General features: G+C 42.8%; 1 protein-coding gene across 1 annotated transcript in view; it reads left to right on the forward strand.

The window, feature by feature from the left end:
- Positions 1-25,048, forward strand: part of depdc4 (DEP domain containing 4) — a 34,402-nt gene extending 9,354 nt beyond the window's left edge. The window contains exons 2-9 of the mRNA XM_078221089.1: positions 5,924-6,338; positions 7,941-8,086; positions 9,682-9,877; positions 10,714-10,940; positions 14,663-14,805; positions 17,990-18,115; positions 21,545-21,623; positions 24,738-25,048. Coding sequence (XP_078077215.1) covers positions 5,924-6,338; positions 7,941-8,086; positions 9,682-9,877; positions 10,714-10,940; positions 14,663-14,805; positions 17,990-18,115; positions 21,545-21,623; positions 24,738-24,937 — 1,532 coding nt within the window. The 3' untranslated portion in view covers positions 24,938-25,048. The remainder of the gene's footprint in view (positions 1-5,923; positions 6,339-7,940; positions 8,087-9,681; positions 9,878-10,713; positions 10,941-14,662; positions 14,806-17,989; positions 18,116-21,544; positions 21,624-24,737) is intronic.

The raw sequence follows: 25,048 nt of genomic DNA on the forward strand, positions 1-25,048 counted from the left end.
AATGTGTCCACATCTAGCAGAATTTGTACATTGCAGGCCACAGCTTTCCTGCTTGTAACATTTTAAATTTTAATTTGTACGATGCACACCAAATGTAAACGTATAATTCATAATATAAAAGTAAGAGGATGGACAGAAAATGGAATTCATAGAATCATAGATGAATCATAGAAACATAAAGTGCAAAAGGAGGTCATTTGGCCCATCAAGTCTGCACCGACCAGAATCCGACCCAGGCCTTATCCCCATAACCCCATGCATTTACCCGAGCTCGTCTTCCTGACACGAAGGGGCAATTTAGCGTAGCCAATCCACCTAACCTGCACACCTTTGGACTGCGGGAGGAAACCGGAGCACCCGGAGGAAACCCACGCAGACACGAGGAGAATGTGAAAACTCCACACAGACAGTGACCCAAGCCGGGAATCGAACCCAGGCCCCAGGCGCTGTGAGGCAGCAGTGCTAACCACTGCGCCATTATGCTGCCCTGAACAAACCGATTTCCCTCACCCTACATAAGAACGCTTAATGAATGTTTCTGCCTGGTTTCGAACTGGGGACCTTTCGCATGTTAGGTGATCGTGAAAACCACTGCAGCAACAAGTGTAAAAAGAATCCTACAGTGCAGAAGGAGGCCGTTCGGCCCATCAAGTCTGCACCAACCACAAACCCACCCAGGCCCTATCCCCATAACCCCATGCATTTACCCAAGCTAGTCCCCCCTGACACTAAGGGGCAATTTAGCATAGCCAATCCACCTAACTTGCATGTCTTTGGATTGTGGGAGGAAACCAGAGCACCCGGAGTTAAAACTAGGAATCATTTCTAATACCCCTTTAAAATTGTTTTTTTTTTATATTATAGAAACCCTACAGTGCAGAAGGAGGCCATTCGGCCCATCGAGTCTGCACTGACCACAATCCCACCCAGGCCCTACCCCCACATATTTACCCACTAATCCCTCTAACCTACGCATCAGGACTCTAAGGGGCAATTTTTCACCTGGCCAATCAACCTAACCCGCACATCTTTGGACTGTGGGAGGAAACCAGAGCACCCGGAGGAAACCCATGCAGACACGAGGAGAATGTGCAAACTCCACACAGACAGTGACCCGAGCCGGGAATCGAACCCGGGACCCTGGAGCTGTGAAGCAGCAGTGCTAACCACTGTGCTACCGTGCCGTGTTCCAGCAATGCATTGTTACAAATCTTGGCTCCTGCTTTTAGAAATTGTCTGGAGTTCAAATGCTCCCATAAATTATCTGAATGTTTTCTGTGTCTTTGTAAATCCCTCATGTCCTTCCCCAATTGCTAAGTAGCTTTATTTCACAGTGAAAGACCTATGAAGTAACAGTTATGATTAGGTTTGCTTAAATACATCTGTACAACTTGTCTTTGCACAGTAATATAAAATTGATAAATTCTCAATGCTTTCCCACACCAATGGGTTGCCTTGATTGATTTTAAACAATGAGAGGTGATCTCATTGAAACTTAAAATTCTTGCAGGCTATGATAGTGTAGATAGAACGCGTACCATCTGCAAGGTGCACTGCAGAAACTCGCCAAGAATCCTTAGACACCACCTTCCAAACCCACTACCATCGAGAAGGACAAGGGCAGCAGGCACACAGGAACACCACCACCTGGAAGTTTCTCTCTGTCACTCACCTTTCCTTCACTGTTGCTGGGTCAAAATCCTGGTACTGCCTCCTGAACAGCATTGTGGGTGTATTTAGAACATAGAACATAGAAAGCCACAGCACAAACAGGCCCTTCGGCCCACAAGTTGCGCCGATCACATCCCCACCTCTAGGCCTATCTATAGCCCTCAATCCCATTAAATCCCATGTACTCATCCAGAAGTCTCTTAAAAGACCCCAACGAGTTTGCCTCCACCACCACCGACGTCAGCCGATTCCACTCACCCACCACCCTCTGAGTGAAAAACTTACCCCTGACATCTCCTCTGTACCTACCCCCCAGCACCTTAAACCTGTGTCCTCTCGTAGCAACCATTTCAGCCCTTGGAAATAGCCTCTGAGAGTCTACCCTATCCAGACCTCTCAACATCTTGTAAACCTCTATCAGGTCACCTCTCATCCTTCGTCTCTCCAGGGAGAAGAGACCAAGCTCCCTCAACCTATCCTCATAAGGCATGCCCCCCAATCCAGGCAACATCCTTGTAAATCTCCTCTGCACCCTTTCAATGGCTTCAACATCTTTCCTGTAATGAGGTGACCAGTATTTGCACCACTTGGACTGCAGCGGTTCAAGGGATGGGCAATAAATGTTGGCTTAGCCAGTGACGCCCACATTCCGTGATTCAATTTAAAAATGTGAATCATGGAATAAGCTCAATTGGCTGAATGGCTCTTGATTTCATCAGCACCCTTGTGCATTCTCTTAGCCTGACAAAATGTGACCCTTCACTTTGTTTCGAAGTGTTGGCTGTCTCTATCCATTTCTCTTCACCTCTTGTGTCACAAATCCAAGATCTGGATCCAGTTCAGATAATTCCTGCCAGATGTCTGGAAGCAATACAATGGACGTGAGGTGATTATCCATTGACTGAGACAGATTAATCGGTTTACAATCTTTGGGAAAGTTTCAAGTTGAATCTGCTTTGTGGTTCTGAAACCCTCATTTCAATGCCCTATCCATCATCATTGGTAATGTTGATGGAATTGCCTGGTTTCAGCTAATACTGAGCAGTAATTGCCATGTCCAGTTCCAAAAGCTCACCGTTGAAATGATAGATTGGGATTTTTATTGGTCTTTTATTTTCTCCCAATTTCTTGCAAAAGGCAGTGCAATAGGTTCCACTGAACTAAAGTATCTTGTAAGTCATGTAGATTATGGTTGATCTGATCCCCTGGAATGTACTCTACCCACTGCATCCTTAATTGAAGAATATCAAATTCTGTGCCCTTGGTGAGCTGGTGAAAAGTGATTACAAAGTGAATTGTAGAGAAGTTTGATATAATGTGTATATTGTGCAGAATATCTTACAACAATGATAATTACATATTTTGTGAAAAGTGAGAGTTCACGGTTATTCAAAATGTAACTGAGACTGAAACCACTTCACACAGGTTACACTGGCACTTCAATTTTGGTTTTTCAATTTCATTTTCTGAATTTTCGAAGCTTACTTTGGCTTTCCACAGTTTCTATTAAGAATTAACTACCCACATCAAAGTATTGCTACACAGCAATTTCTTCTTAAATGAGTCCTGGAAATTTTTGGGATAAACCCATTTATTAAACTGACTTAACTTTAAGCATTTCTTTGCGTGAGATACAATATACATTTCATGAAATTAGTTGGCTTGAGCAGCAGAGGCTGACACAGCACAACGTGACTTGCATTTAATTTATTTTGAATATTACGTATTTACTAATGTATTTTTAGCTTGTTGCATTGTTTGCAAATGAAGAGAGTTTGTGAACTGGCACAGGACCAAAATCCTAGAAGTCTCTCCCTAACTGTATTGTGGGAGCACCTTCATATGGCAAAATTGTTAAAGGCTTTAATAAGGTAGAGGCAAAGACGGTCTTTGGATTTGTGGGGAAGACCAGAACGGTGGCTGAAAAAATGCAATAGTCGCTAGTTGAATGGGGAATTCGGGCAAAAGGCCTTTGCCCAGAGCGTGGTGAAAATGTGGAACACGTTACCACAGGGATGACTGAGGTGAGCAAGATAGATGTAGTTAAGGGAAGCAAGATAACCACATGAGGAAGAAAAGAATAGAAAGATAGAAAGTCACGGACAAGGTCAGAAGAACTGAAACCCTTGTACCCTTTCCCTTCCTGTCTGTAATTGGGGCGGGTTTTTGCAGAGAGGATGTGTTTCTTAGCCCCTTCCCCAGAGTGTGCTGGAAATTTAAGTAACAGCAGCAAGCTTTCGTGTGTTAAAAATAAAGGATTTATTTTTCACGCATTCAGCTTCAAAGTTGAAACGCTGTGATCAGTCAGCACTAGTGTGCGTGCAGATAGGTACCGAGGCAAATACATGAAAAATACAGTTAGAATAGTGCAATTTTGCAAGCTATAAGCAATAGTTGGTAGTTCACGTGTCTGGCCCATTGTAGGAGAGCATTTATAGGCCCTATAAAGAAAGAAGCCTTTTCCACTCTTGAATTGCACTTTAGAAACATTTAAATGGTCAGATATCGTGATTATTGCAAGATTCTCTCGAACTGATGAATGTCCAGGTGCTTGTGGTTTTCGTATCAGGAAGTCCATTTTCTTTTTACAGGTGGACTTGGATTTAGGGGTCAGTTTGGGAAGCTTTTTAAGGTATAGCCACCTCCAAATTTAAAAAGTGTTACTGCATTGGTCTGCAGTGGTGCTCTTTGCAGACTGCTTGGGTATCTCTGGGTCTTGGATAATAAAGGATTTTGGTGTCAGGATTCAGTTTTGGTCGCATGTTGAATTGCTATTGTCCACCCAGAGTGGCTTAAAACTGAATGCCATTGCTATACAACGGAGATAGACGATGGCTTTTCACCACCACTTGTAGACATGAGTTTTCTGCAGTCATGCAGGTTGAATTCTAAGTTTGGATATATGGAGTCTAGAGTTCCATTAGTTCTGAGTTTGGAGTAAGTTATGAATAATGGCAGGCATGAATTCCACAGAGGGTGCTGTCTGGGCATGTCTATTCGGGGGGAGTCCCCCATCCAGGGTAATTCAATTGGAGCTTTCTGGAAGTTTGTTGTCATTTGTGTTGAATTGGCAAAAGTCACCTGATCTTGGCAGCCATCTTAGTAATCTGCTTAGCGTCCATTTTAAAATAATAAAACCGTCCCAGAAGCTTCCTATGAATACAGTCCATACTTAAAATGGTGATTAGGGCATGCCTTCACTGGACGTGGCAATGTTTTGATGGGGTTAGATGAAGAGCCGTGAAAGGGGCTTGTGTGGAGCATAAAAAGCAGGATGGGCCAAGTATTGGCTTGTTTCTGTGCTATAATTAATATGCATGAAGGAATAGAAAATTTGCAGATGTGGACAGCATTGCTTTATTTTACTTTGAAAGAAGAGTTTTGTTGCAGATGTTGACTTTTCATCAGTCATAGAATCCTACAGTGCAGAAAGAGGCCATTTGGCCCATCGAGTCTGCACCAACCACAATCCCACCCAGGCCCTATCCCCATATCCCTACATATTTACCCACTAATCCCTCTAACCTATGCATCCCGGGACACTAAGGGGCAATTTAGAATGGCCAATCAACTGAGTCCGCACATCTTTGGACTGTGGGAGGAAACCGGACCACCTGGTAGAAACCCACGCAGACACGAGGAGAATGTGCAAACTCCACACAGCCAGTTACCCGAGCCGGGATTCGAACCCAGGTCCCTGGAGCTGTGAAGCAGTAGTGCTGACCACTGTGCTACTGTGCCGTAGAGGACAATAACTTAGCATGGCGGAGATTTTTAAAATATATTTGTTTGCCAAATGGGTGGATGCAGACAAGATTGGCATATATTGTCCATTCTCTCTTGAATCACTACAGTGCTGGTAATGGTAGCACAAACGCAGTGATACTAGCTGCATATTGACCCAGTAATGGTGAAAGAATGGCCAGATCAGGATGATGGGTCATATGGAGTGAAGTTGCAGGTGATGGTTTTCTCAGGACATTGTGCTCCTGTTCCTCTTGTTGGAGTAAGATGCTGTTGAAGTGGCCTTGCTAAGTTGCTGCAGTGATTCCTGTACACACGGCAACCACAGTATTCCATTCATGGAAGGATAGATTCCAGGGAGGGCAACAACACACAAAATGGCAATCTTATGCAGCAAATGATGTGAAGAGCTTGAGGATATATGGGGAGATGTGATGAGGCACAATATAAATACAGGTTCTTTCATTAGCATTGACATTTCTCAATGAGACATTGTGTTTTCTTTAAGGGCACTCCGAACCTTTTCATGCAACACAACTTTGGAACAATGTTATTCATGCCCTCCAGACCCAGGTGGACTTGAGGCAGCAGAGACGACGTTGGAGAATGCACACTGATTGCTTCACTGGCGCCGATGCTGTTGATGTGGTTCTCAGCCACCTCATGCAGAATGTCTACTTCAGCAACAATGACATTTCACGTTTGAAGGCGGCTCGCCTTTGCCAAGCACTGATGGATCACAAAGTGTTTCATCCCGTTGGTTCGAGACTCTTCGGTAAAGAGCAGGAGATGACGTTTGAGGATCGCAGTAGCAGTCTCTATAAATTTCTGGACAGCTACGCTTTGTCTGGAGCTGGAAGGGACCAAGAAATGGAGAATTTGTTGTGTCACGAAAGACCTGTGCCCAAGAGGCAATGTCCCAAGTAAGATTTCTTTCTCATTCCCTTCTCTGGATATGGGCATTGCTGACAAAGCCAATGTTTGTTGTCCACCACTAAACAAAATCGCTTGCTGTGTTCCCTGAGAGCGCGGATAACCAGGTTGGTGTGGAATGAAAATCTGATATTCATCCAGATTAAGTAAAGACAACATTTTTCCTTCCAGAACTCTCACAAACCAGTTAGGCTTTTGTACCAATTGGAAAGGTTCATCTTTAATGATAAGATTTTTATTTCCAGATTTATAAAGAAATTGAACTCAAACTCTCTCATTGTCATGGTTGGGTATGCAATCATCTTCTCTGTATTACTACTCCAGTAATGTAATTACCCTTAAGAAAGTAAGGGTTATGGTGAGCAGGCGGGTAAGTGAGCTGAGTCCACAAAAGGATCAGCCATGATTTTATTGAATGGCGGAGCAGGCTCGAGGGGCCAGATGGCCTACTCCTGCTCCTAGTTCTTGTGTTCTTAATACAACACTGCCATGCCCAGCAGTTTACAAATTAATTTCAGGTATTTGTCTATTGGGAACTGATGGATATATACGATATCATTGGCTCAGTCTGTTTGAATGTTAGTTTAAAGTATAATACTAAATTATTATGAAATATACTAATGCAAAATGCAATTTGAATGTACATCATTTGAATTATTTTTCTTCATGGATTGTTCTGGACCTCCAGCCTTGCCTGTTGAAAAACAATTCCCTGCCACTTCACGTTGACTGTTCTCTCACCGCTTTTCAATCTAGGTCAATTGTTCCTTCGTTGTTCTTTAACAAGTTTTTTTCCTTGACTTAGCCAAGTTAGAGAACCTGTTGCTGTAGAGGGTAGTATGATTGTATGGAATATCAAGTCTATTGCACAAAAACAGGTCGCTTGGTCCAACTGGCCCCTGCCACCATTGATGCTACACATGAGAATGACGAATTGGAATGTGGAAGTGCCAATCTGTGGAGCCTTCCTCTGCCTTTTGTTGCTTGGGCATGAATCTAGATGTGATGGATGGCACGGTAGCACAGTGGTTAGCACTGCTGCTTCACAACTCCAGGGACCTGGGTTCGATTCCCGGTTTGGGTCACTACCTGTGCGGAGTTTCCACATTCTCCTCGTGTCTGCGTGGGTTTCCTCCGGGTGCTCCGGTTTCCTCCCACAGTCCAAAGATGTGCAGGGTAGGTTGATTGGCCATGCTAAAATTGCCCCTTAGTGTCCTGAGATGTGTTGGTTAGAGGGATTAGTGGGTAAATATGTGGGGATATGGGGGTAGGGCCTGGGTGGGATTGTGGTCGGTGCAGACTCGATGGGTCGAATGGCCTCTTTCTGCACTGCAGGGTTTCTATGATTCTATGATGTGACATGTCTTGGCCACCCAAAAAGAGCAAATATTCAGTGCACTGCAAATAGTGTTTTGGATTTGAGAGCTGATACCTCTGAATTGCAGGCAACATTTCAAAAATATTTCATTTTATACCTTCGGTATTTAGTTACCAGCTGTTTAAATTTTGTAATACCAGTCATCAGTAATCAATGACTAGAAAGTAATCTGTGCATCCTGACATGAAATTCGAATTGCTTTTCTTTTAAACAGACCGGATAAAATCACTTTTTTGAATCCCGTTGCCTTGGAAGCTCATGATAAAAGAATTGAAGAGCTTCTGAAAATGATCAACCTCCGTCCCTCAATATCCCCAAATCTTAAAAGAAAGAGACCGACCACCCTGCTGTCTAAAAAAGGTGAACCTGCGATTTCTTTTTCACAATTTCATTGTGGCCACAAGGACCTATATATGGAAAAGTGTTTCATTTTTCTGTGTATGTTTCTGTTGCTGTGTTTCATCTGAAATATGATTCAACTTTTTTAAAAGCAAAGTAACTAAATCTTGTAAATATTTTCAATGCTGTTTGATAAAGGCCCACAATGTAAATATTGGCCGTTCATTTAATTTTATTCCCTAGTATGCGGTACAAAGATTTTGTGCGCACGTCATTTTAAATAACTTGTCATGTCAGTAGGAATCTCTCCAGCTCCTACTGGGAATATATGTAAGCACACTCACTGATTAACACAGATTTCAGCTCGGACAGAACTCGCACTTCAAATTGGATTCTCACTTTCTCCATTTTCGCCTTCCCTTGCATCCGATTCTGCGATTTCAGTCCCCCTGCAGGTCGAAGTATGCAAACCAGTGTGTGTCATTGGCATCAGTGCAACGACTATTCACTGATCAGAGAGTGGTTAAGAAGTGGGCATGGAGTGAGCTGAGCATACATGGTTTCCTCATCTTCCTCTCCCTCTCCTCTTTGCTCTCCCAATTCTGTACTGGCTATTCATTTTGTTTTATTTACCAAGAATTAAGGTGGGGAAGGGGAGGGAAATCCTTAGAGTGAACTGCTCTGTTTGGCAAGCGAGACTCAACTTTTACAACCAGTAATCAATTTTAATCTCACTTTTATATATGGTCCATGTGTCGAGTGTAAGTGTATTTGGACAATCTTTATTTTCCAGATACAGAGTCAGTTCCTTCTACTCTGCCTGAAGAATGTGTAACAGTCCTACTATCAGAAATTAACCGCGACTGCACCACTGTGGGGTATATTCTATTGCCTAGATCAACTATTTGGTTGAGTGTCATAATCACTTGAAGAATCTGAAGCAATTTTTGTGCTTTGGTTCTTTGCCTGGATGGGTCTGGGTGACACTGCCAGTAAATGCCAGCTTGAGAACCCTCAAACCCAGTTCGAAGGATCCTTTTAACCAGCAAACAGAGGAGACGTTCACTCCATCGGGCTGTGCTGAAAAAGCTGGTGTCTAACCCATTAACTTGCATTTCATATGCTATCTATTACTGGTCTGGCAGAAATGAGGAACTTGTATTGGGAAGTTGTACTCATGAGCAAGGAACCCATGAAGTCAAAGTCAAACTGTGTTGACCAATGAGCTGTCCTGTTTATGCTCCCTTTCAAACTGTTAATCATTCCTCAACCCAGGATTCTGTGAGGGAGCAATACCGAGCACATTTAAATGGTGTCCCTTTGTGATTAGTTGTTGCAGTCAATGTGGCTGCTGTTGAAATGGGGGGGAAGTGCAACAATTAATTTAATGTATTCACAGATTTAACTATTCTATTTTCTCTGCTCCCTCCCGAGTTCCCTTTTTGTAGAAGCTTAATACAAAATTTGGTGTTGCATTTCAATGTGCGAATTGCATGCATTAACTGATTGCTGTATGGCTGTGTGATTCTTCATAACCGAGCATGTGAACACTAACGATGTTTCTACTGTGCTTCTCTTCTACTGCCAACACTGGGGTCTGACTTGCCCCACAACAGTTGTAGAGGATGTTTGGAAGCAAACCACTTTGTTGCAGCTGCTACATTTAATTCACCTCCCCATCTTGGACAGCATCTTGGAGTCTCCTTTGAAGGTGGAAAGAAGGCGACGATCTCAGTTCAATCGACAAACTGACCTCATTATCTCCAACACGTTCCTGGATCGAGAGGTTTCTAAGAGCCTAAATCTGCCCTCGTTAGTATTTGCAAATAACTTCATCTCATTCAAAGAGCTTGGAATAAACAGCGTTTAAGATCTAAAATGAAGTGTTAAAATTTTTACTGTGCAGAGAAGATAAAAATGATAAATTGATGGTAAACCTCTGTGTCTCCCTCTCATTGGTTCCATGAAAGAATGTGAAATGTTAGATTTTTGTATGAAATCATTCAAAATGCATAATCTTCTATTGATCTTTCTCCACACTCAGTTGCTCACTCGCCCTTTCATATTTGAATGCGTTATTCTTTGCAAATGTCAGGTGCACCATTCAAATGGTACATTATAGAAATGTAGACTTGAGGACCAATTTTCCTCAGGGATTTGTTGTGCTATTTCAACCTAATTGGGTCAGGGTGTTAATGTCCTGTAAATTACATTTTTACAAGTATAGAGAAATGGGATGGGTATTCATTGTGTTTGAGCACAAATGAATAGGGGACAACTGGGACACTGGGTTGAGTGGGAGGAGAGCTGAGAGACTGAAGAAGTCAATATACTCTCCCAATAAAGAAAAGCTCTGTCCTGGATACAGATTCGATTGTAGCCTTCAAAAGGGAACTGGAGAGGGATTTCAGGAAAAAATTGCAGGGATATGAGGGAAAAGTGCAAGATTATTCTTCAAATGAGGTGGCACAGAATTGATGTGCTGAATGACCACCTTCTGTGCTGTAATATTCCATGAACCAAGCTTCTGAAATTCATCCAAAGCCAATCTTGAAATTTCTGGACAGGAATATGCAGTGACTTGTCAAGACAAACTGTGCATGTGATATGTTTCTTCAGTCTCTGTTCTGTTTTGTTTGTGTCCACAGCACTGATGAGTGGTTCGTGGCTGCAGTTGATTGTCTGGAATATTTCCCTGATGAGCTGATTGTGCATGCAAGTGAACTGTTATCTCAGATCATAAATGACAGAGAGGTTGCAGAGACACACAAAAGGGTGCTATTTGAAACCATAGTGAGACACTACAGTCAGAACAGGGAGCCACTTCTCTGTGAACGATATCTCGCCATCCACGCAGGGATCATTGAACTTCTAGGTAAGGGATTGGGATAAGATTTGTATAAATAAGATTGATAATTTGGTCCAAAATATTGGGCCAACATGATTTTCATTGCTTGTGTGTGATGAGCCTTGGCTGCAAATGTTTATAGAATTTCACAGCAAGTTAGAAGACATGGTCATTTAAAATTATGCAAAATTGTTGATTGCCATGAGTGGTGACAGATGGAACAGCTCACATTCCAATAGCTGCAATAAATAACTATTTCTGTGCTCTTTCTGCCTTTGCTTTCCTTATCTGTTCTCTTTTTGGTTGTCATACTAGTTTCTAATGATACTTGCATCGCTGCTATCTAGGACCCCCCCATCCCCCTGCCCCTCCCCCCAACCCAGTTATTTCTGTTTTATGCTTTCTGTTGGTCTCTAATCTTGAGTGTGCCTCTCTCCAATATGTGTGTGTGGAGGGCTCTTGCCAATCTTTCCCTGCTAATGTGATCGCTATCTTATCTTTTGCCTTTGCTGGCCGATGAGAGGAAATCAGGATGCTAAGTTTTAGAAAAAAGTGGAGGATGAGATTCAAGGAAAGACACTACCCGACAGTGGAAAGGTCTGTAGGGAGGTGGGGGAGCAGGAATTTGGGTTTGCATACTGGAGGTGAACAGACTCTTAGGTCTTTGTCTAGGAGGGTGGAGGGAGGGCTGGGCCTGGAACTAATTGTGTGAGTGAGAAACCATAGAACCATAGAAAATTAGAGCTCAGAAACAGGCCTTTTGGCCCTTCTTGTCTGTGCCGAACCATTTTATGCCTAGTCCCACTGAGACATGGGGGTCTGGAAACACTTGTTGGAGTCTCCCGTCTGGAGCCTGAGGGACTCTGCTCTGGCAGTTATATGGGGATGGGCTGCCTAAAGCAAGGAAACCTGGGTGGAGGTGGTAGGGGTCAGATATGAGGTTGAGAAACAGTTGAGTGAGGGGGCTGCACAATCTACCTTTGGGGAGTCTGTTCAGTGAAACTGGAAATCACTGTAACTGACAAGCAGCGACTCACTGATAGGATGGGATGCTCTGACTCATTGGGATACATCTCCGGGACAATCCGGTATTTTGTACATTTTTGAAGTGCTGAATCGTGCCATTCTGAGGTGTCCCACTTGACTGAGTCATAACATCAGACTGCCACACCTTTCCAAAAAGTAGTTGTGAAACAATAGCCTACATGATCAGTCATCAATCAAATCTTCATTGACTAAATGTGAATGAATCAAAATCAATTTGGTTCACTCAGTAACCAACAATTAACAATGAGGAATCAGAAACGGGCTAAACAACCTGACCACTCAATTTCTGTTCTTATGTTTCGTAGAGTCACAGAGGTTTACAGCATGGAAACAGGCCCTTCGGCCCAACTTGTCCATGCTGCCATTTTTATTTAAACCCCTAAGCTAATCCCAATTCCCCGCATTTGGCCCATATCCCTCTATACCCATTTTATCCATGTAACTATCTAAATGCTTTTTCGAAGACAAAAATTGTACCCGCCTCTACTACTCCCTCTGGCAGCTCGTTCCAGACACTCACCATCCTCTGTGTGAAAAGATTGCCCCTCTGGATGCTTTTGTATCTCTCCCCCCTCACCTTAAACCTATGCCCTCTAGTTTTAGACTCCCCTACCTTTGGGAAAAGATATTGACTATCTAGCTGATCTGTGCCCCTCATTATTTTCTAGACCTCTATAAGGTCATCCCTCAGCCTCCGACACTCCAGAGAAAAAAGTCGCAGTCTATCCAGCCTTTCCTTATAACTCAAACCATCAAGTCCTGGTAGCATCCTAGTAAATGTTTTCTGCACTCTTTCTAGTTTAATAATATCCTTTCTATAATAGGCAGTGGCGGATTAACTACCACCCGGACCCCTAGGCTGAGCTTTAGTAAGGCCCCCTGACCTTTCCCCCTGCCCTACCCTTCGTTAAATAGAATAAAGTGACGTTAAGTGATGTTAAATAACTTATATTGTTGTACTATGTATAATGTACTACATGTATAATATCATAAAGTTATATGAATCAATTACAGCCCTTTTCATTTATTTTTCATTTTCTTTACATTTGTACTTTAAAAAGCTTCTGTGTTTTTTGGTTTACAAAAGTGTCGATAACAGCATGTAAATCAACAGATCGAAGCGTGTCTGATTCAATGTGCATGAGTGCCAGATGGCTATGTTTCTCATCGCTCATTGTTGAGCGCAAATAGATTTAGATCCTCTTCAGTGCCGAAAGTGAACGCTCACCTGAACAGTTAGTGATTTTCTTTTGCTCTCGGGCCCCCCTCCCTTCTGGGCCCCGAGGCTTAAGCCTACTCAGCCTAATGGTTAATCCGTCACTGATAATAGGGCGACCAGAACTGCGCATAGTATTCTAAGTGTGGCCTTATCAATGTCTTGTACAACTTCAACAAGATGACCCAACTCCTGTATTCAATGTTCTGACCAATGAAACCAAGCATGCTGAATGCCTTCTTCACCACTCTGTCCACCTGTGACTCCACTTTCAAGGAGCTCTGAACATGTACCTCTAGATCTCTTTGTTCTGTAACTCTCCCCAACGCCCTACCATTAACTGAGTAAGTTCTGCCCTGGTTCAATCTACCAGAAAGCATCACCTCGCATTTGTCGAAATTAAACTCCATCTGCCATTCATCAGCCCACTGGCCCAATTGATCAAGATCCTGTTGCAATCGGAGATAACTTTCTTCACCCGCAATTTCCTCCCTAGCCAGAACTTTCCAATCCAGAACTGACAAGTACCAGTAAGTAATCAGTCAACTGATTTAAATTTCCTCTTTGATTTGTTTTTTCTCAACAGTAACAGTACTGTTGAGAAAAGCATGGATGTTAGGGAACTTGGGGAAATAAATAGTTATGTCTTGAGAGTGTACATATTACAGAGAAGGAGGTGCTGGAAGTCTTGAAGCGCATCAAGGTAGATCAATCCCCGGGACCTGATGAAGTATATCCCAGGACGTTGTGGGAGGCTAGGGAGGAAATTGCGGTCCCCTAGCCGAGATATTTGAATCATCGATAGTCACGGGTGAGGTGCCTGAAGATTGGAGAGTGGCAAATGTTGTGCCTTTGTTTAAAAAGGGCTGCAGGGAAAAGCCTGGGAACTACAGGCCAGTGAGCCTCACATCTGTGGTGGGTAAATTGTTGGAAGGTATTTTGAGAGACAGGATCTACAGGCATTTAGAGATGCAAGGACTGATTAGGGACAGTCAGCTTGGCTTTGTGAGTGGAAAATCGTGTCTCACAAATTGATTGAGTTTTTTGAAGGGGTAAGCAAGAAGGTAGATGAGGGCAGTGCAGTTGATGTTGTCTACATGGACTTTAGCAAGGCCTTTGACAAGGTACTGCATGGTTGGTTGTTGCATAAGATTAAATCTCATGGGATCCAGGGTGAGGTATCTAATTGGATACAAAATTGGCTTCTTGACAGAAGCCAGAGGGTGGTTGTAGAGAGTTGTTTTTCAAACTGGAGGCCTGTGACCAGCGGTGTGCCTCAGGTATCAGTGCTGGGTCCACTGTTATTTGTCATTTATATTAATGATTTGGATGAGAATATAGGAGGAATATAGGAGAATATAGCATAGTTTGCATTTAAAAGTTGTAGAAAAATAAACATCCTTATGACATAATACTCCCATCTTAGAGAAGAATCATCACAAAAACATTATAAATGATGTATCTGTTTTTTTTCCTATAAAACTAGAGAGTGGAAAGACGGGACAAGCTCTGGAAGCTACACAGCTTTGTATTGGGTTGTTGGAGCCTAATAGGCGAGAGGAACTGCATAGATTGCTGTCCTTCATGGCTGTTGCAGCTGCCCCTGGTGCCTGCAATCTACAGAAACAGGTTACTAACATTTTAAAACTAATTGGAGAACTTTGATGAGAGAAATATGTTTTTAAAATATTTTTTGAATCCATTTCTCAACAAAAGACCAGGACAAGGAAACAATATTTTGACAACACCTTTTATTGATTGCTCATACTTAAGGATCAGGAAAGGAAATGTGCTATGTGATGAAATGTGCAGATACCATACATAAATGACTGTGTTTTCCGAAAACTGTGTGTTTCCTTGGTTCCTGGACCATTCTGTGTGAAAACAGCTTTGTGACAATTCCCAAAAATCGATTTCTAGAACTTGGGCTAAAAAGGAAGAATTTTTATTTAAACCGCGCCTTCCACGAGCCTGGGGCATCCAATACACTTGGAGCTAACAAATGACTATTGTAGGAAATGTGTCAGCCAATTCGTACACAGCAAAATTCCATAAACAATTGGATAAATAACTGGATAATCTGTTTTAGTGATGCTGGTTGAAAGATAAATGTTGATCAAGACACCAAGAACACTCCTCCTTTGTGAAATAATTCCTGCAGGATCTTTTACACCCATCTGATAGACACAAGTTTGTTGAATGTCTCCCCTGAAAGGTGACACCCTTGAAAATACAGCACTCATTGGGAGTGAGAGTCTGGCTTATGTACTGAAGCCCCTGGTTACCAAGAGGAGAGTTTGCATCAAGTTCTTGTGTGCGCACATGTATTTTATATGTATATATGCTTCACTTTGAAATCATAACCCAACCAATCTGCATCATAGTTGCAGTTTTAAATGTTGCAACTTAAAGCTAAAGTTTAATGGATAATGCATCCTAATTTTCAATATCATTTATTCATCAGCAACTGGTAGAGTGAACCAATGGCAGTTAGCCGTGCTATATAAAACTAATTATTTCTGAGTATGAGGTGACTATCAGCACTGCAATATTAAGATGTTGCTTTTATGTAGCAATCTTCAAGCACACAAGTACATTTGAAAGTGTTTTATAAGATGAGTAATTGGTGACATGGCATAGGGTGGATAACATACTTTGGGGGGGAAGGGTTGCCGGGGGGAACACTCATTTCCAAATCTCTTCACTCGGTTTTCCTCACCTTGTTTCTGGGTCTGTTGTAGACTCATTGATAGAGATTGATCACTACAATTGATCAATAACTCCATTATCATCGTGTGATGTGTCCACTCGGATAGTAGAAGGTGAACAAGTGAACCTTGGTTTCTTTTTGTCTCGCAATTCCTACGTTGCTGAGCAAGAAAGGAATATGGTGAAGGCTGAACATACAGAAAGGGGCAGGAGATGATGGTTACAGGGAGAGAAATTTGGGGCAGATGGGGCAGTGGTAGAATAAGCACAGACTGAAGGGGGGTTTTGATTTGAACCTGCAGGTGGAACATTCTTAATGTGGTTTCACGTACATGAGAAAATCTAATTTGTGAGAGATGTGTATAGATTACCACAATTCTAGACCCAAACTCACTGATCATCAATCATGTTTGGTTAGTGCGTTAAAACTGCCCCGTGCAGGTCACCTAAGAAACAAATGTCTTGTGTAGAGGTGCTGGAAAATGCAATCCAGATCCCTTGATTCCCTGTCAGACGGAGAGGGTCTGTTTCCAGCATTACAGAATGCAACCGAGATAAACTGTATAGAAGGGAATTGTACCAATATATTAGATTTTTAAAAAATATAGCGCCTGCTCACCACATACAAAGAACAGTACAGCACAGGAACAGGCCCTTCGGCCCACCAAGTCTGTGCCGACACAGATGCCTCTCTAATCTAATATTTTCTTACCTCTACGTGGTCCAACTCCCTCTATTCCTGCCTATTCATGTATCTATCCAGATGCCTCATGAACATTGTTATAGAATCTGCTTCCACCACCACCTCCGGCAGCACGTTCCAGGCATTCACCACCCTGTGTATGAAAAACTTGCCCCTTCCATCTCTTTTAAACTTTCCCCCTCTCACTTTCAACCTATGACCCAGAGTAATTGACCCTTCGGCCTTGGGAAAAGGACTCTGACTATCCACTCTATCCAAACCTGTCATAATCTTGTAAACCTCTACCCCCCACCCCCCCACCCCATCCTCTGACGCCCCAGTAAAAACAACCCAAGTTTGTTCAACCTTTATTCCTAGTCCATATCCTCCAAACCAGGCAACATCCTGGTTAATCTCTTCTGCACCCTTTCCAGTGCATCAACATGCTTACAGTAGTGTGGTGACCAGAATTGTACATAATATTCCAAATGCGGCCTGACCAAAGTCTTATACAGCTGCAACATTATTTTCTAATTCCTATATTTAATGCCCTCGCTGATGAAGGCCAGCATGCCATACGCCGCCTTGACCACCTTGTCCACTGGACTTGCCACCTTTAGGGAGCTGTGGATCTGCACGCTTAGATCCCTCTATGTTAATATTTCTAAGGGCTCTACTATTTACTGTATACTTGCCTTCTGCAGTAGACCTTCCAATTCGCATCACCTCACATTTGTCCGGGTTAAATTCCATCTGCCATCTTTCGGCCCAGGTCTCCAGCCGATTTATATCCTGCTGTATCCTCTGACAATCCTCCTCACTATCCGCTACTCACCCAATTTTTGTATCATGTGCAAATTTACGAATCAGACCACCTACATTTTCCTCCAAATCATATATACACAAACAATAGAGATCCCAGCACTGATCCTTTTGGAACACCACTTGTCACAGATCTCCAGTTAGAAAAGTACCCTTCCACTGCTGCTACTCTCCTCATTTATAAAAGATGCCATGGCATTATTCGAAGAACAGCAATGGTTCTCCCCACGTCCTGGCCATTATTTATCCCTTAAAAGATATCTCTTGGATAATCTAGCCACCAGCGGATTGCTGTTTTGTGGGAGTTTGCCTTGCCAAAATTGACTACTGGTGTTTTTACTCTGCAACAGTGACTACATTTCCAAAGCTTTTCACTGGATCGAAAGTGCTTTGGGATATCACGATCCTTGGTCTGTAGAAATTCAAGTTTGTTCTTTCTTTCAGTTGTGCATTGCTGCCAGTGCCTTGATGTTGCTGTCTTATGACCATCAGAATTGTACAAACTGTTGTGTGTGAGGCTGTACCAGTGTTCGTCCAGACTCATTGTTGCTGCCAGGCCTTGTGCTTTAACCCTTTGATTTTTGATTTTTTTTGTTGCAGAACACCAACAGGACTGTAATAAGGAGAACTTTCACCAAAGCTATCATACAAAATCAATCTATATCAAAAACGCAAGCCGAGGCACTGGTCATATTCCTAATGGATAACCACACTGATGTTTTCAAGGTACTGTATTGACGAGAAAGGTGGAGGGGTCCATTGAGGAAAGCATTTTATTAGATATTCTCGCTTTCTTTATCTGTTGGTAGTTGCTTGCTCCTTGAAACGTGTGGGACAGTTCTTGTGTGAACATGGCTTGTTGTTTGAAGCCCGGACCCTGCAGAGATTGAAGAAGTTTTTTATGTTGTGACTCCTGAGAATTTCTGTCTTTTCTGAAAGTGGAACGTTGTCAGATTTGCAATAGGGAAAGAGGCCATGTTGATAGCCTCTCCGCTCCAGCATCAGAATGATGCACTCTTCCTCCTGCTCATGTTCCTCAACATCCCTCCTATTTTCTGGTCCTGAATTCTGTATTTTGCAATGCTTTTTTGAACATGACTTAATATAGAACATAGAACATAGAACATTACAGCGCAGAACAGGCCCTTCGGCCCACGATGTTGCACCGACCAGTTAAAAAAAAAAACTGTGACCCTCCAACCTAAACCAATTTCTTTTCGTCCATGAACCTATCTACGGATCTCTTAAACGCCCCCAAACTAGGCGCATTTACTACTGATGCTGGCAGGGCATTCCAATCCCTCACCACCCTCTGGGTAAAGAACCTACCCCTGACATCGGTTCTATAACTACCCCCCCTCAATTTAAAGCCATGCCCCCTCGTGCTGGATTTCTCCATCAGAGGAAAAAGGCTATCACTATCCACCCTATCTAAACCTCTAATCATCTTATATGTTTCAATAAGATCCCCTCTTAGCCGCCGCCTTTCCAGCGAAAACAATCCCAAATCCCTCAGCCTCTCCTCATAGGATCTCCCCTCCATACCAGGCAACATCCTGGTAAACCTCCTCTGCACCCTCTCCAAAGCCTCCACATCCTTCCTGTAATGTGGGGACCAGAACTGCACACAGTACTCCAAGTGCGGCCGCACCAGAGTTGTGTACAGTTGCAACATAACGCTACGACTCCTAAATTCAATCCCCCTACCAATAAACGCCAAGACACCATATGCCTTCTTAACAACCTTATCTACTTGATTCCCAACTTTCAGGGATCTATGCACACATACACCTAGATCCCTCTGCTCCTCCACACTATTCAAAGTCCTCCCGTTAGCCCTATACTCAACACATCTGTTATTCCTACCAAAGTGAATTACCTCACACTTCTCCGCATTAAACTCCATCCGCCACCTCTCGGCCCAACTTTGCAACCTGTCTAAGTCTTCCTGCAAACTACGACACCCTTCCTCACTGTCTACCACACCACCGACTTTGGTGTCATCAGCAAATTTGCTAATCCACCCAACTATACCCTCATCCAGATCATTAATAAATATAAGCAACATTGTTTGACTTGGTTGACTGTTGTAGTCAGAATATCTCTAGCATTGTCTTCTCTCGCCATCTTTGCACTGTTGCCCATAGAATTCCCATAAGGATACAGCCAAATCTTCTTCTGGATAACGCCCCTCATCCACAGATGGATGGTTAGCTTCAACTTGTAGGCTGCTTGGCTCCCAGCTCTCTGTCCTCACCGCCTCCCAAACCCTCCACTGCCTTTTGCTTATTTGAACCTAGTCTTGGATGAAGCACGATTTTCTGTGGTTGATTGTTCTAAGGATGGAAGCTATTCAGCCAGATTTTCCGGGCAGTGGTAATGCTGTGTGCATCGCTGTTGACTACAAAGATGATTGCATCCTTACCTTTCTGCACACTTTCAGATCCCGGCTGGAACGATGTAGCAATCCGGGAGAAAACTGGTGAAGAGGAACACCACAGAGTGCATTCTTCCTTTTTTTTACCACATTGCTATTTTTTCAAGTTTTGTTTTTAAAGTTTCACGTCTTTCAGTGGGATTGGCAGATGGCTGGCTGTGCAAGATGGGAGTGGGTAGTCGGGTTGGTGGTATGGTTAGGGATGTGACAGGATGGGGGGGGGCGTGGGAAGTTGAGTTTGGGGAGTGTGAGGGGGTGGTAGGTGGCTAGGTTGGTCAAGGGGGTGGTTGAGTTGGTATGGATTACTCCTAACTGAGTTACACCAGAAATCCAACTCTGAAACAATTCCACCGTCAGTAACTGGGTAAGTACTATCAATCTAACCAGAATTTCTGACACAGATCAGTGTAAGAGACTCTCGTGGTGGGCTTGGGGTAGTTTAAATTTGCCTATCAGAAATTAAACTTCCCAGGCAATGACAGTGCATGTGTGAGCATCAGAACTTCGTCAGGGTCCCGAAGTGCATCACTGCTTCCAATCCTGCAGGATCTGCCCATTGTCTTCACAGGGCAGGAATGTGGGTTTGATGTAGAAGATCAGCCATAGTCCAGTGGATAAGGCTCGAGAGGCTGTCTGGCTTACTTCTCCTATTTCTTGCAGTGAAAACTGGTGCCCTAAGCACTGATTTCCTTCCCTTCCCAGCCACTGTCTCAGAGTGATACAAACTGTTTGAGGTCTTAATGTTCAATTTGACCCTGAGTTGAGCTTAGAACTGAGTCAGCAAGGCCAATAAACTTCCATCTTAGCCAACATCCTCCATCTCCACCCTGTCCTCAGTCCATTTGTTGCATTTTATCACTTCAAAGTGATTATTCTGAATTTTCTTCTGGGCTGCCCTCCCATCCTCCATCTTCCATCAGCTTTGACTCCAGCAAAACTGTGCTGTTTACCCATTGACCTTACTGACCTTGGCTGCTAGTCACCCAACAACACCAGATTAAAGTTCCAATCTTATTGTTAAAATCACTGTGTGACTTCACCCTTCCCTACCTCTGTAACTTCTTCACGCCCTTCATCTCCATTTGAGCTTTCTGTTTGCCTGACTGTAACTTCTGATGCATTCCCTCTCTCAATTTGCACCCACCCCCAGTTGTAGCTGCAGTCACATAGTTGCATGCAATGAAATTCTCTCCCTAAACTTTTCCCACCTCCCTCTCTCCCACTGCTTTCAGATTTCCTTCATGCTTATCCCACAACGTTTCCTCCTGTGGTTTGTTGGGTGTCCTTATTTCAATTTGTTATGAACCACTTGCAGATGTTTCTCTGTTAAAGGAGTGATGAAAACATGAGTTGTTTTTCTCCATATGAGCAGTAGCTCATTCCATGTGCATGTTCTGTTTTCCTGTATCCCTTTGTTCTGCAAATACTTGAAATTTGCAACATAATAGATTGTTCTAAAGTTGTTTTCTACTTGCAGTTTACAAACCTGGTATACCATAATAAATGAACTAGCTCCTTAAGCTCATATTTTCACATATTAGGGTAGGTATTGAGAATGAAGTGGTTTGTCAGCAGTTTTTAACAGGTTGAATTATATCTTCGCAAAGTACTTAAAACTACTTGTATTTTTGAAGTAGAGACAATGAACGATGAAATATCGATAAGGTTGAGCATGACAATTTAATATTTTGTTCCTCCCCTGTTGTTCAATGAAACAGATCCCTGGTTCTCTGCTTCATATGGTCAGGAAGAAGCTTCTCCTGCTTCAGGAAGAAGGGGACCCTGATGCTTCCACAGGTACTTTGGGCACATTGCTTATTGAAAGCATGCAAATTCTTTGATTCCCTTGGTTCTTTTAGCTACTTTACACTTCACATCTATCTGGAATTATTGTATTGCAGGGATATTTATTTGTTGAATAGATGATGATGAACGATCTAGTTGAAGTCCCAAGTTTAATTCTGTGCTGACAATGCAAAGTTCAAGTTAACACAACTGAGAAGCTTATCCTTGCTTTCTGGTTGTGAGCTGATCTCGTGGAGAGGATGACGAATAAAACCATCTGCAAGTGGAGTGCCTTATCAATATTATTGGATTTGAAAATCTTAGTTCTGTTAATTGTTTTACTCATGGTGCATTTGAGCCTGTTTTACTGGAAGATGCATTTATGTTGCACCTTTTACATCCTCTCGATTTTCCAAAGTGTTTCAAAATCAATTCATGGTTTTATTTTTGAGTGCAGTTGGTTTGTGAGGGACATTCATTTTCCCTGACTACTGCCATGGGATCTTTTACATCCACTGGAGCCAGCATATATGGCCGACTCTTTCATGCTTCATCTGAAAGATGGGACCTCTGGCTGATTGCAGCCTTTGATTGTATGCTGAGGTTGAGGAAAATCTGGTAAAGACAATGACCAATAACTTACAAGCACTGGGGCAGTGTATCTGGGGGAGTACTCCAAAGATGCGCTGGAGGGACCCCCCCCCCCCCTCACACACTGTCCGACAGATGTGCTGGTTAGGGTGCATTGGCCATGCTAAATTCTCCCTCCTGTGTACCTGAACAGGCGCCGGAGTGTGGTGACTGGGGGATTTTCACAGTAACTGCAATGCAGTGTTAATGTAAGCCCACTTATGACATTGGTAAATAAACTTAAAACTTAAACTTTCCCGGATGTTCTTGGGTACAGATTGCATGGCAATTGCCCAGGAAATTCAAGCTTCCTTTGGGAAATTCCCCTGCACTGGGAACCATCTGATGATGTGCTTTCAATCACAAATTTCAGATGATTTTAAGTGTCAAACAGCAATAGTTACCCAGAAAAGTTAGAGTTAAAACCACTTCTAGCTTGTGGGTAACCATGGCACTGACCCACACTAATATTTCCCCCTCCTCCACCAGGAGAGTCCCAACGCCATGACCTGGCACTCTCAACCATTACAGGTTGTTGTGATGTAGGTACATCCACTGTGCCATACGGGAGGGAGTTCCAGGTTTTTGACCCAGTGACAGTGAAGGAATGGCGATATATTTCCAAGTCAGGATGGTGAGTGATTCGGAGAGGAGCTTGCAAATGGTAGTGTTCCCAGGTTTCTGCTGCTCTTGTCCTTCTAGGTGGTAGTGGACATAGGTTTGGAAGGTGCTATGTAAGGAGCCTTGGTGAGTTCCTGCAGTGCATCTTGGAGATGGTACACATGGCTGCTACTGTGTCTTGATGGTGGAGGGAGTGAATGTTTGTGAATGGGGTACCAAAGCAGGCTACTTTGTCCTGGACAAAACTTCAAGTGTTGTTGGAGCTGCATCTATCCAGGCAAGTGGAGAGTATTCCATCACACTCCAGACTTGTGCCTTGTAGATGGTGAACATGCTTTGGAGAGTCAGGAGATGAGTTACTCTCCACAGGATTCCCAGTATCTTACCTTTGTGAGCCGCGGTATTTATATGGCTAGTCCAGTTAAGTTTCTAAACAATGGTAAACCCCAGTTTGCTGATGGTACAGTATAAAATGCTAAGAGTCACTTGAGATTTGTCTGTTTGAAGATCTGGTGGCTAAAGCTGCGAAACACACAGTGGATATGAAAATGAAAGGCTGCGATCACAGCTGGTGCCTTTGATATTTAAAAGGGCGCTGATTGTCTCCTTGATCTTCCAGATATTTTCAAAATTGGGGAAAGAGTACAAAAAAATACTGCAGCATTCCAAAAGAAATAAATGTCGCCAAGATTTGAAAGCAGTTTAAATCGGCACAAGTTCCCCGTGGAAGAAATGGTGCTACAGCAAAGTTCTTTATGGCTTTGAAAAGTGGATTTACTTTACATTTCTTGCCATCTTCTCCAAAAGTACCTGTTCAGTCAAACGAGGTCACCTGCTTGAGTTTTATAGCAAGCATCAGTAACCATCCTTTATATTTCTTTCAGCTATTCCCAGGTTAGGTGCTTTGAGACAATGTCCATATTGAGGTTCCAGACAAATACCAGTTGTGGATAATTGTGGGAATTGAGTAGATTCCAGCGAATTGTCTGCAGTGCCCCTCAGAGTCTTGGAGAAGCTACTGCAGCAAGAATGTTAATTGTCATTTGAACTGATCAGTGGCATGAATTAGTCCCACCAGCGATTACTGTTGAAACAGTTGATCAAAAAGCTTTTCTTTGAGCCTTTTCTTTGAGATAAGCACTAAATCCAGGCTGACACTCTGGTGCAGTATCAAGCATGTTAATGCACCATCTATTTAAAGTGATGTTAAATTCAGACATTGTCTGCTTGTTATGATAGCTCAAGTGGATGCGAAAACTCCCACTGCACAAATAGAACATGAGCAGGTCATTCAGCCACGCAAGACTGCTCTTCAATTAGATCATGGCTGATCTGCGCCTCAGTTCCGTTTACCTGCCTTTGTTCCATATCTCTCAATATTTTTTATCCAACATAAATCTAGTAATCCCAGCTTTGAAATGTTAAACTGACCACCAGCTTTTACAGACTTTTTCAGGCAGAAGGTTGTGTGAAGACATGCTGCCTGATAACATCCCACAACAGTCTGGCTCGAATTTTTCGGTAATGTCCCACCATATTCTGAACTCTTCACCAGAGGAAATAGTTCTCTCTATCAACCATATCAGCTCCAATACCTGTCAGCATGCCTCCCTCAACCATCATTACTAAAGAACAGTTAGAACAATTTCATAGATTAATGATCTCAATCTTGCTGTGTGCAAATTGGCTGTTACATTTGTTTACATAACAAAATGGTGACTTTAAAAAGTAAATCATTAGGTGAAAAATGGGGAGCAAGTATTTGGGATGTCACCAGATGCGATATGAATGAAGTTATCTTTTATGGACTATTCACTATGTAATACTTCCATCCCTGGTGAATATTTTAAATTTTGGCTGTAAATTTTGTGCCAGGTTTTGCATTCTGTCAGCAAATAACGCAAAAGGAGTTTGAAGAGCAGAAAATTAAGACCACCATGGAGCAACTTCAACGATTAGTCCAGGACATCAGTCAAAACGGCAACATTTCTGTAAAAGAGAAAAACAAACTGCTTCAGGAGTTCCAGAAACATCATCCTTCAGTCTTTCTTCAGCACTTCTCAAATATTATTTAGGAGGAGGATATCAGTAAGATTGTTCCTGCATTTCTTTGAAAAACTAACATTTTAAGTAATTTCAGCAATTTAGTGACACTGAACTTGATTGAAAAGAATGACAGCATGCTG

Source organism: Mustelus asterias, chromosome 9 (genome assembly GCF_964213995.1).
Source record: "Mustelus asterias chromosome 9, sMusAst1.hap1.1, whole genome shotgun sequence".
Lineage (NCBI taxonomy): Eukaryota > Metazoa > Chordata > Chondrichthyes > Carcharhiniformes > Triakidae > Mustelus > Mustelus asterias.